This window comes from Palaemon carinicauda, chromosome 43, assembly GCF_036898095.1.
Source record: "Palaemon carinicauda isolate YSFRI2023 chromosome 43, ASM3689809v2, whole genome shotgun sequence".
Classification (NCBI taxonomy): domain Eukaryota; kingdom Metazoa; phylum Arthropoda; class Malacostraca; order Decapoda; family Palaemonidae; genus Palaemon; species Palaemon carinicauda.
In genome coordinates this window covers 10,220,742-10,238,585 of record NC_090767.1, presented here as the reverse complement: position 1 = coordinate 10,238,585, position 17,844 = coordinate 10,220,742, and the positions used below count along the sequence as shown (strand labels likewise).

The 17,844-nt window shown below is 30.6% G+C and overlaps 1 protein-coding gene across 1 annotated transcript in view; it reads left to right on the top strand.

Annotated features, from left to right (window-relative positions):
• Nucleotides 1-11,852: 11,852 nt before the first annotated feature.
• The window catches only part of LOC137633945 (uncharacterized), a 79,684-nt gene continuing 73,692 nt past the window's right edge, over nucleotides 11,853-17,844 (top strand). Inside the window, exon 1 of the mRNA XM_068366189.1 lies at nucleotides 11,853-11,903. Coding sequence (XP_068222290.1) covers nucleotides 11,868-11,903 — 36 coding nt within the window. The 5' untranslated portion in view covers nucleotides 11,853-11,867. The remainder of the gene's footprint in view (nucleotides 11,904-17,844) is intronic.

Below are 17,844 nucleotides of genomic sequence, written 5' to 3'. Positions count from 1 at the left end.
AGTTCTCTTGCTTGAGGGTACAATCGGGCTCTATATTCTGTCTTATTTCTCTTCCTTTTTTATTTAGTTTTTATAGTTTATATATGAAAGATTTATTTTAATGTTGTTACTATTCTTAAGATATTACATTCCAATTGTTCATTATCTCTCTTGTAGTTTATTTATTTCCTTATTTCCTTTCCTCGCTGAGCTATTTTTCCCTGTTGGAGTCGTTGGTTTATAGCATCCTGCTTTTCCAACTAGGGTTGCAGCTTGGGGTTTGCTGTGAGTGACCAGACGTATCATTATATTATTATTATTATTATTATTATTATTATTATTATTATTATTGGCCTAGCTGGATAATTTGGCTTATGAGTTTTCATAGTTCCATACATATATGGCAATGTTGGTGATATTGTGCAAACCTTTTTTATCAGATCTTCATTCCCTTTTTAGTAACTCACTTTTTTGTTGTAATTATTATTCACAAACTCAATTGGTATATATATATATATATATATATATATATATATATATATATAGAGAGAGAGAGAGAGAGAGAGAGAGAGAGAGAGAGAGAGAGAGAGAGAGAGAGAGAGAGAGAGAGAGAGAGAGAGAGAGAGATTTTTCTAAAAGAGATCTTAGTATAATTGTGCTTGCGTGATCTTAGTACCACATGTTCAAAACAATTTAGTAATTAATTCAATTTATATGAAAGTCAAGTATCAAATACAATTCAACTCTGTAATAAAGGTTTTATGTTGATTAAAATCAAACCATTTATAGCTCGTTAATTCTAATATTAATCTTGAAGTAGAATATTGTTTTGATATTTGGCACCATGTGGCAATTGTTTTCGCCTAAGCACCCAGAATCTCTCTCTCTCTCTCTCTCTCTCTCTCTCTCTCTCTCTCTCTCTCTCTCTCTCTCTCTCAATTATTCTTCCATCCTTTATTCATATTTCGTTTATATTTTAAGATTCTATTGCTCTGCCATTTAGTTAAAAAACTATATTTTGGAGAAAAAAAGGAAATATATACATAAGGTATCAAAACGTCGAGAAATAAACTATTGTATATACAAGGTTTCAATCTAAGGTAAGAAGAGAGAGAGAGAGAGAGAGAGAGAGAGAGAGAGAGAGAGAGAGAGAGAGAGAGAGAGAGAGAGACCGTTACTCGTGGCCTGACCGGGAAACTTTTACTACCGTAGGCCGTAGAAGGCGGGAGTCAGCTGATTCTCTTTGCGTCCTTATTTCCTATTAGTTATGATTTTCTTATTGTTTTCCTTCCTGCGTTAATTCTATTATTTCATGACACAATTGTTGATATTTTAATGTTTCATTTCGATTAGAATTATTCAAATATACTTTGAGTGTTTCTTCTTCTTCTTCTTGTCTTGGATTAGAGTTCTCTTGCTTGAGGGTACAATCAGGCTCAATATTCTGTCTTATTTCTCTTCCTTTTTTATTTAGTTTTTATAGTTTATATATGAAAGATTTATTTTAATGTTGTTACTATTCTTAAGATATTACATTCCAATTGTTCATTATCTCTCTTGTAGTTTATTTATTTCCTTATTTCCTCTTCTCACTGGGCTATTTTTCCCTGTTGGAGTCGTTGGTTTATAGCATCCTGCTTTTCCAACTAGGGTTGTAGCTTGGGGTTTGCTGTGAGTGACCAGACGTATTATTATTATTATTATTATTATTATTGGCCTAGCTGGATAATTTGGCTTATGAGTTTTAATAGTTCCATACATATAAGGCAATGTTGGTGATATTGTACAAACCTTTTTTTTATCAGATTTTCATTCCCTTTTTAGTAACTCTCACTTTTTTGTTGTAATGACTATTCACAAACTCAATTGGTATATACACACACACACACACACACACACATATATATATATATATATATATATATATATATATATATATATATATATACATATATATATATATATATATATATATACACACACACACATATATATATATATATATATATATATATATATATATATATATATATATACATATATATATATATATATATATATATATATATATATATATATATATATTCCAAAAGAGAATTATATATGTATAGATATATAAATACTCACATATATGTATATATATATATATATATATATATATATATATATATATATATATATATATATATATATATATATATACAAACACACACACACACCCATATATATATATATAAATTTATATATATATATATATATATATATATATATATATATATATATATATATATATATATATTATAATTATCATTATTATTAATAGCTAAGCTACAACCCCAGTTGGAAAAACAGGATGCTATAAGCCCAAGGATTCCAATAAGAAAAAATCGCCCAGTGAGGAAAAGAAATAAGGAAATAAAGAAACGATATAAGAAGTAATGATAAATTAAAATCAAATATTTCAAAAACATTAAAACAGATATTTGATATATAAACTATAAAAGGACTTATGTAAGTCTGTTCAGCATAAATACATTTGCTGCGAGTTTGAACTTTTGAAGTTCTACTGATTCAACTACCCGATTAGGAAGATCATTCCACAACTTGGTCACAGCTGGAATAAAACTTCTAGAATACTGTGTAGTATTGAGCCTCATGATGGAGGAGGCCTGGCTATTTGAATTAACTGCCTGCCTAGTATTACGAACAGGATAGAATTGTCCAGGGAGATCTGAATGTAAAGGATGGTCAGAGTTATGAAAAATCTTATTCAACAGATATATATATATATATATATATATATATATATATATATATATATATATATATATATATATATATATATATACAATATACTCGTGTATATATATGTATATATATGCACATATACTAAATTGTATATACAAATTTTCACATTTCTAGTATCCATAAGTGAGAGAGAGAGAGAGACTTACATTAATAAGCATTTCTTGACTCTTTATGGTCTTTCTATGCCAGTCGACACCCGCAAACTTTCTCAGTTCGACAATCCATCGTCTTCTCTTCCTTCTCCTGCTGCTTTTATAATCTACAGGAACCCATTTTGTCATTAATGATGTCCGTTATCTGTCATTCTCATTATATGTCCTATCCATGTCCATTTCTTTTTCTTACATGCTAGAATATATCAGTGCATATATGCAGACACTTATTGTATGGGGGAATATTATTGTTATTATTATTATTATTATTATTATTATTATTATTATTATTATTAGCTAGGCTACAACCCCATTTGGAAAAGCAGGATGCTGTAAGCCCTGTAAGGGCTTGCAGCAAGGAAAGGTAGCCTAGTGAGGGAAGATATATATATATATATATATATATATATATATATATACATATATATATATATATATATATATATATATATATATATATATATATATATATATATATATATAAGAAGTAATGTATAAAACATATATTAAGATCAGTAACAAGACGAAAAGACTTAGCGCCCGATTTGAAATGCATGCTGATACAGACATCTTTCCTTCGCCAGTAGGAAACACGTCCTCATTGGCCATTTGATGATGACGTCACAATGACGTCATTATAATCCCCTAACCTGATTGGTTAGAAAGTTCATGACGTAGAAGGAGCAAGTATTTCCCCGGAAAAGTTGTCAGGGGAAACTCAGACTCACTGAGTCACTCATTGTTGTCATTCATTTCGAGTGTTCTGTGACTAGCTCGTGATTTTCGTCCTCGTTACAGATTATTATGGGATAATAACGTAATAGAATAATAGTATAAGTTTTAAATGACAATAAGAATTACCAGTTATGAAAAAAATACTTATATTTATAAGTGAATTCATAGCAAAAGCAATGTCTTTTGTAAGTTGAGTTTCGTGAGGTGATCTTTATCATAGTTCTTGTTGTTTTTACGTTATTTTAACGTGTCGATGTTAGATAAAAACGTAATATAGAGAAAATGTAAACAACGCAAGATGTATGTTGTGTCAATACATCGGATATTTGTGAATTAGTTGTAAAAACTGAAACAGTGAAATTACTATACATGATGCATCAGATAGTGAGTGCGTGAGCGCTGAGGACACTCACTGGTTCCTACACAAGAGTCCTATTTCGTGCCACTCAAGGACCTATGCAGTCCTCAAACCCCACAATTGCTTATTTCAATCTATTTTTTAAGTTTTTTTTTATTGAAACTTATGAATGAAATTAAAAGTGACGTTTGGCTTCGAGCTGCCTGTTTTTCTACATATAAGAGTGAGTACCAGCCTGAAAAAGTCTTTCTCTTTAATTTGCTTTACAACTATATAGCTGTTCATGTGTTTTTTCATTTCTTTTGTTTAATAGATATGTAAATGAATATGTGCATGCACTCACGTTCTTGTGGGTGTGTGTGCATATATATTGTTTCCTCCCCCGGACTTTTCTGTATATTGTAACTTTATTATTTACTCCACAAAGTGGATTTTTGTATAACGACGTTGCGCTCTCTGAGAGCTTTATTTTAATGTATAATAATGTATATTTCATGAGGCTACCGCCATGATATTTATAACTTATATTTAAATGAAAACACAAATGATTTTGGCAATTGGAGAAGTTTCCTTTCCGGGGTCTCTATTATAGTGACCGTTGCATGTTCAGTAAATTCTCTCTCTCTCTCTCTCTCTCTCTCTCTCTCTCTCTCTCTCTCTCTCTCTCTGCTCGTCTTGTCCTCACAATATATATATTGTTTTCGTGTATAAACTTGTGGCTCATGTACGATCACTCCAACATCTTCGTATGTAAAATTTTGTTCCATCAATTTTTGTAGTTGTTGTTGGGGGATGTTATATTGCTTTTCGTATATCCTATGGTAAACATTAATTCATCTTTAGATTTGAATGAGCTGAACCGAATGCCCTTTACATAAGAAAACACACGCCTAAGTATTTATAGAATCATCCGGTATATTATGAATAAATGATACCAGTTTATTCCATATCAGGACTAAATCCATGGCACTTTAAAGTAAACTTACTCTTTTATAGGCATAATGACTGGATAACCGGTATAAATTTCATTGGCTTGAATTTCCTCACTGGGCTATTTTTTCCCTGTTGCTTTTCCAGCTTTGATATGTGCGGGTACCACCATTAGATCTTGGGTAGTGCCATAGCCTCTGTACCATAGTCTTCCACTGTCTTTTTGGTTGGAGATCTCTTGCTTGAGGGTACACTCGGGCACACTATTCTATCTTATTTCTCTTCCTCTTGGTTTATTAAAGTTTGTTATAGTTTATATAGGAGTTATTTATTTTAATCTTGCTGTTCTTCTTGAAATATTTTATTCCTCTTTGTTTCCTTTCCTCACTGAGCTATTTTCCCTGTTGGAGCCCCTGGGCATATAGCATCCTGATTTTCCATCTAGGATTGTAGCTTAGCAAGTAATAATAATAATAATAATGGTAAATCAAGCTTTAAATTAGATTTTTGAAAATGCAGTTGAAAGGAAGGAATTTAGTGACAATAAAAATCTCTGTGATACATTTTATTAATTTAATAGTTTTCTCTTCCTAATAATTTTATTTGAATTTTGGGCTTAGTGCTAATTTCCTTTTGGGTGCCTGGCGTGAGGTTTATTTATTAAAAATAAAGAAGCAATATTAGATTTAATTATTATTTGTTCAGTACAAAGAAGCATATTGTGATTGATAAATATTATTATTATGGTAGCTGATAGGGTAAGGATGTTTCCTTAACAATTAATAGTGTTTTCTTTTTCTGTGGACGAAGATAAGACGATGACTTAAGTTTTAGTGAAAATACTAAGTAGAAGTTTCACTTTTATATTATATGAGTCAAATCACTTTGGTACTTCTAGGCCTATAGATATAAAGAAATGAAATATACCGTCGTATGTTTTGAGATCTTTACTCTTATAAGATTCCAGGAATCTAATAAACTTGAATGAGAAGAAGGAATGGAATGCTATGATTTTCTGCTAAAGGTTAATGCGTAGCTATAATGATGATATATGACATCCACGGGAGATCATCTATCAATTTTTTCAAGGGAATTGTAAGGAATCGTTTAAGGAGATGCCATTACCACGTGATTTGCATATTTTTATTCTAATTATGACCAATCAGCCGAAAAAAATTATTTCCTTTCATTTTGTGCTGCTTCCCCCTCATTCATTTTCTCATTAGATATATAGGCCTATATATATATATATATATATATATATATATATATATATATATATATATATATATATATATATATATGTATATGTATATCTATATATATATATGTATATATATATATATGTATATCTATATATACATATATATATATATATATATATATATATATATATATATATCTATATATATGTATATGTATATATATATATGTATATATATATATGTATATATATATATGTATATATATATATATATATATATATATATATATATATATATATATATATATATATATATATAATTCCTATATTTTCCCAATGTAAATTTTTGAAAACTATCTCAATTGGGATTTTTATGACTATCTCCATGTAGTTTTGAAATTGCCGTATTACTTGTATATCTTCAAGTGTCCTAACATTAGAATTTTCTATTCCTTGTTTTTTTAAAGGGCTTTCATTAACGCTGAGGTTTTGACAAAATGGAAAGCTTTCTCATTGGTAATAAATTCCACGCGTAGAGATTTGTCATACTCTGTGTTTCATTATTTCTATTGGTGAAGTTATTTTTTATATCACTATGGTATAGAAGTCCTCTGCAATTGTTACTGCTCTATCTCTATAGTGGATAACATTTCCATTTTCATCCTTGAAAACAAACATTTGTTGGAGCCCTGTTCCAAGTCTTTTTTATCATCAATTTGATGCTTCTTCCTTTCTTTAGTGTTTCCTCAATTTTGGTATGATTGTGTTAACGAATATCTTGGGGTTTTAGCTTGTTTATTGATTTGGAGATATATATATATATATATATATATATATATATATATATATATATATATATATATATATATATATATATATATATATATATATCTGTGTGTGTGTGTCACTGAAACACGTATCTTTCTTACTCTATTTTACGGTCAAGAAAGATTTCGAATAGCGAAATCACTCTGCCTGTGAAATAAAATCTACCACCCACACACACACACGTACGTACGCACATGTATACCAGTATACGCACACACACGGCTGAGACAAGTCATGGCGTGGCTACCCCACCGTTCCCATGTCCTTCTGTTTATTTGCTTGTTTTATGTTTTTAGTATTATTATTGTTGTTGTTGTTGTTGGTATTATTATTATTATTATTATTATTATTATTATTATTTAGGGCTACACATACGTTGAAGAACCAGGGCGTAGAAAGACAAATTTGACACACATGTAGGTATGTAAATATATATATATATACACACACACACACACACACATATATATATATATATATATATATATATATATATATATATATATATATATATATATATATTTATGTGGAAACATAATCAAGCCAGGTGTTAAGATAACAACAGATAATATAAATAAATAAAAAAAAAAACTAGTAACTTTTCTCCTGGCTAAGATTCTTCATCAATATACGTATCGTCTAAATATGAAATTCTCTCATATAAAATATGATTTTTAGAGATTAGTACTACAAATTACATTTATATATGAGAGAAATATGTATTAGATGAAATTTATGTTTTATTTGGCTGTAAAATTAGAAATTATGAAGGATTTTTACTCATCTTGTTTGATTATTATTCACTATCTTAATATTGTCTTCCTGAAATATATTATATAAATTCGAGAATTCTATCATTTCTTGACATAACTGTTGATATTCCATTATTTATTTCCGATTTAAGTTATTCAAATTCTCTTTGAGTGCTTCTTCTTCTTAATTTCTGTGCCGTTCAAATTCGAGATCTTTAGATAAGTAGCTATTAAAGCACATAGACAAAGTACTTTTATGTACTTCAAATCATATGTAATGTACTCTACTGTACTGTACATTCTTGTGGTATTACTTTGTAATATGGAATGTGCTTCGCCATGAATTTCTTTCACATTTATAGGAAATTATTATTGTTGTTGTTGTTGTTGTTGTTGTTGTTGTTATTATTAGCCTCTGCACCGTGTTTTCCACTGTCTTGGGGTAGTGTTCTCTTGCTTGAGGGTACACCCGAGTACGTTATTCTATCTTATTTCTCTTCCTCTTGTTTTTTAAAAGTTTTTAAAGTTTTTATACCTTATATACTTTATTTTAATGTTATTATTGTTCATAATATATTTTATTCTAATTATTCACTTCTGTAATTTATCTATTTCCTTATTTCCTTTCCTCACTGGGCTATTTTTCCCTGTTGGAGGTCTTATAGGCCTTATAGCATCCTGCTTTTCCAACTAGGGTTGGAGGTTAGCTAATAATAATAATAATAATACAGATATTCTTTCATGTCTAAAACAAACCCATCTCTCTCTCTCTCTCTCTCTCTCTCTCTCTCTCTCTCTCTCTCTCTCTCTCTCTCTCTCTCTCTCTCTCTCTATGTAAGATCTGTTTGCCGTATACAATCTTAGGTATTTTAGAATATCACAGGGTATTCCACATTAATTGTCAAATCCACATTATTGAATCACTTAGAGAACAAGAAAGTCTTCAGTTTCGTCTTGAAAGCATTATTATTATTATTATTATTATTATTATTATTATTATTATTAATATCATTATATTTATTATTATTATTATTATTATTATTATTATTACTCTCATCATCAATTATTATTCTTATTATTATGATTAATATCATTATCTTTATTGTTATTATTATTACTATTCTTATTATCAATATTCTCACTATTCTTATTGTTATTATTAATATCATTATCTTTATTATTATTATTATTATTATTATTATCCAATGTACGTCCTTTAATGGAATAGCCAAATTATACCTTGCCTTGTTAATGTCACACTGGGATTCGAGTCCAGCTCAAACTCGTTAGTTCCTATGGTAGCTGCAATCTCTCCTTGTGAGCTAAGATGGGTGGTTTGAGGGAGCCTATAGGTCTACCAGGTGATCATCAGCAGCCATTGACTGGCCTTCCTTGGTCCTAGCATGGGCTGAGAAGGGCTCGAGCTGATCATATGCAGTATGGTCAGTCTCTAGGGTATTGTCCTGCTTAATAGGACAATATCACTGTCCCTTGCCCCTGCAATTCATGAGAGGCCTTTAAACCTTAGGGGGTCTAACTGGGAAAAGCAGCTCAATTTTAAAAGGAAATAATAGAAGAAATGAATAGAATATGATTGAAAAATAATGAAAATAATATACAGATGACCAACAACTACATATGAGGCCGTAAAAGTGTCAATATTACAGCATTTGATGAAGTCTATTTTAAGTATGCTACTTAAATTCTAAGTAAATCTATTACTCGTGAATTTAGGTTGATGAGTTTGCGTTTCTGGGCACCCATACTTGGTTGGTTTGCTTTGAGCCATCCGAAAAAAATCTCCCACCATCACCAATCTTCAGTGGCTAGCTTGTTGATGAAAACAGGCCAAAGCCCAGACATGAATAAGGACATGTCTGAGGCCTTTGTCATGCAGTGGACTAGAAATGACTGCATTTATTGTTTTGTAGTTATCACAGAATTTGTTATTTTATTAATCGAATATTTTCGTAATCAGTTATGTTAAAAGTTATATTTGAAATAAATCATTATACAAGTGGTTCAGTGACTTCGTATTTGCCAAGCCTTTTCATTCGAAATTCCTGTGGTCCCCCTACATACAGTTGTAGGGCCCATCAGAATCATATTTCGCCAGCAATGTGTTGTGTTTAATCCTAAGGTTATGAAATTATCAGCCGGGTTCATCTGCTTTTGAATTTACTGTATAGTTAGTAAACGAACAAGTGTCACTAGAATTACTGGGCACATTCACATAAGGCTTTTAGTTTGTTTTCATTTAATATGATTAACATTTGCTACTCTGGAAACCCTTCGGTATTTAATATTTTTGTGGATGTTTTTGCTAATGCGACAGGTGGGTGTGGGGAGTTCCTTGCAGAGATGAAGGTGAATTCTTCTTGTTAATTGATGATAATCATTAGTTTATTCAGTTATGAATAGTATATCTGATCATGTGTTATTTCCATTAATTTCGTATTGGTTTATAACAAAAATTCACATTGTTGCTCTTAGGGTGGACTTGCGTTGACTGAGGATATTATTAACATATATTATATATATATTATATATATTTATTATATATATATATGTATATATATATTATACACATATATACATACATATATATATATATATATATATATATATATATATATATGTAATGTATATATACAGTATATATATGTATATGTGTATATATATATATATATATATATATATATATATATATATATATATATATATATATATGTGTGTGTGTGTGTGTATATATATATATGTAATTATGCATGTATCTATGTATATGTATATATAAGTATATATGTGTATATATATATATATATATATATATATATATATATATATATATATATATATGAATATCTATGTATATATATGTATATCTATATATATATGTATATGTATATATATGTATGTATATATTTGTATATATATAATGTATACACCTGACAACATTGAGATCACAAAACAATTCTTCTTACTTCACTGTAATTGTTCAGTGACAACTTTTCTCTTTGTAAGGGAGAAGAGATTCTTTAGCTATGGTAAGCAGCTCTTCTAGGAGAAGGACGCTCTAAAATCAAACCAATGTTCTCTAATCTTGGGCTGTGCCATAGCGTCTGCACTATGTTCTTCCACTGTCTTTTGGGTTACAGTTCTCTTGCTTGAGGGTACACTTGGGCACACTATTCTATCTAATTTCTCTACCTATTGTTTTGTTAAAGTTTTTATAGTTTATATAGGAGATATTTATTTTCATCTTGTTGCTCTTGAATTTTTTATTTTTCTTGGTTTCGTTTCCTCACTGAGCTATTTTCCCTGTTGGAGCCCATGGGCTTATAGCATCCTGCTTTTTCAACTGGGGTTGTTGCTTAGCAAGTAATAATGATATGTATATGTATATATATGTATATACGTATGTGTATATATATGTATATATTATTATTATTATTATTATTATTATTATTATTATTAGCCAAGCTACAACCCTAGTTGGAAAAGCAAGATGCTATAAGCCCAAGGGCTCCAATAGGGAAAAATAGGCCAGTGAGGAAAGGAAATAAGGAAATAAATAAATGATGAGAATAGATTAACAATAAATCATTCTAAAATCAGTAACAACGTCAAAACAGATATGTCATAAATAAACTGTAAAAAGACTCATGTCAGCCTGGTCAACATAAAAACATTTGCTCCAACTTTGAACTTTTGAAGTTCTACTGATTCAACTACCCGATTAGGAAGATCATTCCACAACTTGGTAACGGCTGGAATAATGTATATATATATATATATATATATAATGTGTATATATATATATATATATATATATATATATATATATATATATATATATATATATATATACTTGTATATATGTGTATATATATACATATTTATATATGAATGACATATCTGCAAGCAGTGAACTTCCCTTGCCAAAATATTTCTGCGTAAACATCTCCTCCTCATCAGATCCTCTTTTGTGTTTCAGCGTTGCCCCAGGGAGCGGGGAAGGAAGGTCTCCCCGGGAGGAGTTGAGTGACATCATGCTCCCCCCCCCCCCAAGGGGGTATGAGAAAAGGGGTTCCACCCACCACCCCTCTTATCACGTGTCAGTTATGAATCTTCGGGCCTCAGTTGATGAATGTTCAATGGTAAGTAAAAACTTCATCTCAGGTACTGATGGAAGTCGATACTCTTCAATCTTCCAAACAAATTGATTTATTCCGACTTAGTCTATTCTCGTAGTTGAACTTTGTATTCGATTGTTTTCCACTTCTTTAAAATTCTGTTTCTATCCTTTACTCACCTGAAATCAAATGAAAGAAATTCGAACATTTTAAATCGTAAAATTGTCACTGTAGTCTGTAGTTACTTTTAGCTGGGAAGAGATAGAATAGTTTTTTCTCATTTAAAAACCTCATATACCGCTGTCGTGACTTAAAAAAAATATTCATTACATAAGTCAAAATAATTAATATCAATGGCCACTTATGTCGATTCTAAAAAAAAGACCATCCTGTGTTTTCTCCTTTATATATATATATATATATATATATATATATATATATATATATATATATATATATATATATATATATATATATATATATTTCCAGTATTTAATGTATGCTGTTCACAGCCCCATATTTAAATTAGTGTCCTCCTTACCTTTTGCGATATGGAAGCCTCGCTGGTCTACCTTGTAAATCATTAGGAACCATTGTCCTCTCCTTCCTGGTCCGATCTTGGGTGGAGAAAGGCTCGGCTGTGCTTAAAACACTGCGCGACAGTGCATTGAGCTATCCTATGTTCGTTACTCATCAGTGACCTTTAAAGTCTTAGCAGTTTCCTTCTGCATTTATATATATATTCAAATAAGCCATATAAATTTTTTGATACATTAATGTCTGGATTCTCTTAACGACCTCGGGATCAGAGGCCCAGGTCGTTAAGAGAATCCAGACATTAATGTATCAAAAATATATATGGCTTATTTGAATATGAAAATCACGTCTAAATGTGCAAAATTTATCATATATATATATATATATATATATATATATATATATATATATATATATATATATATATATATAATCAACAAGATTTGCTTGTCATATACATTCTTGGGTATATAGAGTATCACACAGCGTATTCCACATTATCAAATTCACATTATCGAAGCACTTAGAGAACAAGAAAGTCTCAAGTTTCCTCTTGAAAGTCTTAATATTTTCAGTCCTGTGGGATGTCTGGATTTGCTGGTCGATTTATTTGATTTATTGTCGATTAAGCTGAACTTGTCAGGTTGTATACCATTGACCATTCTCTCTCTCTCTCTCTCTCTCTCTCTCTCTCTCTCTCTCTCTCTCTCTCTCTCTCCAAGAAGAACAATATTTGTCTAACTTTTTTTTCTTCTAATACATGGTGTTAGTACAAATTAAGTTGTTGTTCATTTCTTGTTCTTCAGTAGCTGCTGTACCCGTTGCCTGGGTTTGGGGGTTTGGGAAAGGTTAATTTGCTCTTCTCATTTTCCCATTATTAAAATCTTGAGTGACAGAATTGACAAATTTTTACTTTATTCTCGTTTCATTGTTCAATTAATTTTCCTTTGGACGCTGCAACCTCACCATCCTTGTGAGCTAAAGATAGGGGAAGGAGTTTGGGAGAGCCTATAGGTCTATCTGCTGAGTCACCAGTAGCCATTGCCTGGCCCTCCTTGGTCCTAGCTTTGGTGGAGAAGGGCTTGGTCGCTGAACACATGTATATATGGTCAGCCTCTAGGGCATTGTCCTGCTTGATAGAGCAATGTCTCTATCCCTTGCCTCTGCTATTCATGAGTGGCGTTAAACCTTTAAACATCGTTTTGATCATATATTCTCTCTCTCTCTCTCTCTCTCTCTCTCTCTCTCTCTCTCTCTCTCTCTCTCCTGAACACGTTCCTGAAGGTAAATTAGATTAAATACTCGATCAGTACACGTATCGTACGGGGGCTGTAATGTATAAAGTTTATTCGCAGTGTGTCCTGGAAAAGTTTCCTGCTATCTGATTGGTTAGAATTATCTTGTCGAACCAATCAGCGATCGGGAAACTTTTTCCGAGCTAAAAGGGCACCGCTGCGAGTCAGTGCAAATCTGCCTCGCTAAAAAATTGACTATAGTTCGTGTTATTCTCAATTTTACAAAACCGTAATATCAAATTCTTCTAAATGAATTTGTGGCTCTATTTTCTTGATTTTGATTTTTTGTTTCAACTAGACTTCCTTCAGAATTTCAGTTTATATTAGAATATTTGTATTGATTTCTTGGTTATGATCATGATAGTTTATTATAATAAAACATTATATTTATGGATTCAGAGGATGAAAAGTTAGTTCTGCATGACGTTTGCTCTCTCTCTCTCTCTCTCTCTCTCTCTCTCTCTCTCTCTCTCTCTCTCTCTCTCTCTCTGAGATAGGTAACACCTTGGCAAAATACATATCGATCTTAAATACTTCCTGACTAATATTTAAAGTGTCTCAGTACAAGGTCGACGTGTCATTTTTCTTAGACAACTTTGCCTTCTATTTATTATTATTATTATTATTATTATTATTATTATTATTATTATTATTATTATTGTTGTTATTATTATAACGACTCAAACTGGCGTAATTCTTAATTCCATGGGAAATCATATTACTTTTAGTTTATTGTTTATTTAGAAAAGCTTGACCTCTTCCCAAACGTCTTTTCATTGCATACTACCAACTCCCACACAAGTTAAAGCTATTTATAGTCGTTTTGATTTTTAATTAACACATGAAATCCCCTCTTTAACTTATGTTAATCTTTTTGGGTTAAATATGGATTTATTGAATTGCTTATTAATCTCAGTGATCCAGTTTTTATTGGAACTTCTGAAGTGCCCACTGCCATTGTCTGTTCTTTGTTCATCTGTCCATTATTATTATTATCATTATTATTATTATTATTATTATTATTATTATTATTATTTTTATTATTATCAATATTATTGTTATTATTATTATTATTATTTCTATTATTATTATTATTATTATTATTATTATTTTTATTATTAATATTTCTATTATTATTATTAATATTATTATTATTATTATTGTTATTATTATTATCAATATATTTATTATCAATATTTTTATGATTATTATTTTTATTATTATTATTATTATTATTATTATTATTATTATTATTTTTACCTCTGTCAACGAAGTTAGGAGGAGGTTATGTTTTCGCCCTAGTTTGTGTGTTTATAATTTGATTGCGTGTGTGTGTTTATGAACAGCTTCTTGGCCACAATTTTATTCATAGAGTAATGAAACTTACGGGTTTTAACTGTTATTTTAAAAAGATGGAATGACTAAATTTTGGAAGGTCAAGGTCACGGTTAAGCAAAATGTCCAATTCGTGTAATGAGCCATAAGTTTGGACATCGTTGTCACAAAGACTTTAAACTTTGTTCATATTTGAGTGTATGAAAATCCACACCAATTTATACTTGTTAAGGTCAAAGGTCAAGGTCGAAAAATTAGCTGCCGTGGTGGAGGTCTGTGCTCTACTGAGTGGTGTCCTTCCAGTTGTGGTTATTATTATTATTATTATTATTATTATTATTAGCTGAGCTTCAAAAGGATCACTTCTCTCACATTCAATATCAGATAAACCCATTTTGAAGGGCTATTTTAAATGCCGACTTCGGAACTTTCTTCTTATTTCTGGTTTCCCCAGGCACTATTCACGTGTAGGATGTTCATATAGGGAAATACCACTTCCATGGGCTTTGTACTATAGACCTCTGCGTTCGTATTCTTCATCCCTCAGATTATGAACCTATATAGGGTCAGATATTATCAGATGTTAATACAGCTCATCTATTTATTAATCTAATTCATTTCATCTTTGATTAGTTGAAATTACTAACAGACATAATTCCTATCCATTAGTCTCTCTCTCTCTCTCTCTCTCTCTCTCTCTCTCTCTCTCTCTCTCTCTCTCGTATTGGAACTTAAAAACTTTATAATTTAGTCAATTTGATCTGTTAGTCTCTGCTGTTTATCTTATAATAATAATAATAATGGATAATTTTGTCGGATCTTGTTCAGTACTCTCGGATTATTATTATTATTATTATTATTATTATTATTAGTTAAGCTTCAACCCCAGTTGGAAAAGCAGGATGCTATAAGCCCAAGGGCTCCAATAGGGAAAAATAAATTAGGAAATAAATAAAGAGGATAAGTAATGAACAATTAAAATAACATGTTTTAAGAATAGTAACAACATTAAACATTAAAAACCGGGGTTTATTTTCTAATTTTTCGTTGATAATGTTAATAACCCTTTTCTATGTCAAATCATAGCGCTTTTATTCCATTCATTTGTCAAATCTACTCTTCAATTTGATACAAATAAGGCCTATAATATTATTTCTGTTGCTCTACTTACTATAGTACTTAGATTATTTAGTAAATTGTTGACGGAAAGTACTTTAATATATTTGCTATAGAATAAAAGATAAGTGTGTATATATATATATATATATATATATATATATATATATATATATATTCTTCGAGGCCAAGTGGTTTAGTCACTGTCTGTACAAGCTTGCCGACCAGGGTTCGATTCCCGGCAGGACCCAAGCTCTTGTCTTTGTGTGATTTCGCCTGGGGCTCTGATCCCGAGGTCGTTAAGAGAATCCAGACATTAATGTATCAAAAATATATATGGCTTATTTGAATATGAAAAACACGTCTAAATGTGCAAAATTTATCATATATATATATATATATATATATATATATATATATATATATATATATATATATATATATATATATATATAAGACACATATCTATTCCTTTCTGGTCACGCCAAGCTCTTCCCATCCCTTGGATCGTGGGGTAGAGGAAATAGTCATACCCTGTTGTGAGAGAGGGGTGCGTGTGTGTTCATATATCTATTTCAATATTTAGCCGTCATTTTGACGGGTCGCATACACTAGTTTATATTTTACATCAATTTAATTTCCTGATATCCGAATTGAGAGAATGTTCCCTTCGTCCCCTAGCTCCACCCACTTTTTAGCTTTCTGCTTTAAGTGTTTCTTTTCCCATCCTTCCATTTTGCCTTTCATGCGTTGACTATTTGCAATCATATTATAAATTGTTATAGTTTATTATGAAGTATGTTTTAATATTACTTTTTTTAAAATATTTAATTTTAATTGTTTATTATTTCTCGTATCGTTTTTATTTCCTTATTTCTTTTCCTCACTGGGCTATTTTTCTCTGTTGGAGCATTTAGACTTATAGCCTCTTGCTTTTCTAACTAAGGTTGTAGCTTAACAAGTAATAATAATAATAATAATACTTTAATGACTGCTTTTCTGCTCCTATACCGTAGGGGAAGCCTACTCTTTACATGGCCTTTCGTAAATACAGTGATAAATAGCCCAGTGAGGAAAGGAAGTAAGGATATAAATAAACTACAAGAGAAGTCACGAATAATAAAAAAACAACGCATTTGAAAAATCATTTTATATTTATTTTATTATGGTATTTAGTTTTGCAATTGGAAAACCAACTCTCTCTCTCTCTCTCTCTCTCTCTCTCTCTCTCTCTCTCTCTCTCTCTCTCATAGTGCCTTGTGTGGTCAAGTTGAACGTAGGGTGGCATGGGAGGAGCAATTCATTCAAACCTAACTTCTATCACAAGCTATAGAAGCAGAAATTATATCAGTCATGTTTGTGCATTTGTGAGAAAATCGTAGAAATGAATGCGAAGAATAATGTAAAAAAAACAATGTATTTATAGAAATATATAGAAAGCTAAACGCGCACCGCATAGCACGAGAATTAGGAAAAATCAACGAGAAATAATAGTTTTGGCTATGAGCCAAGAGAGGGTGGTTGGGTGGGGTGGGAAGGCCTCCTTGGGGGGACCCAGGGAGACGGGTAGGAAGGCGGCAGCTCTGTACCATGTTTTCCACTGTCTTGGGATAGTGTTCTCTTGCTTGAGGGTACACTTGGTTACGCTATTCTATCTTATTTCTCTTCCTCTTTGTTTTATT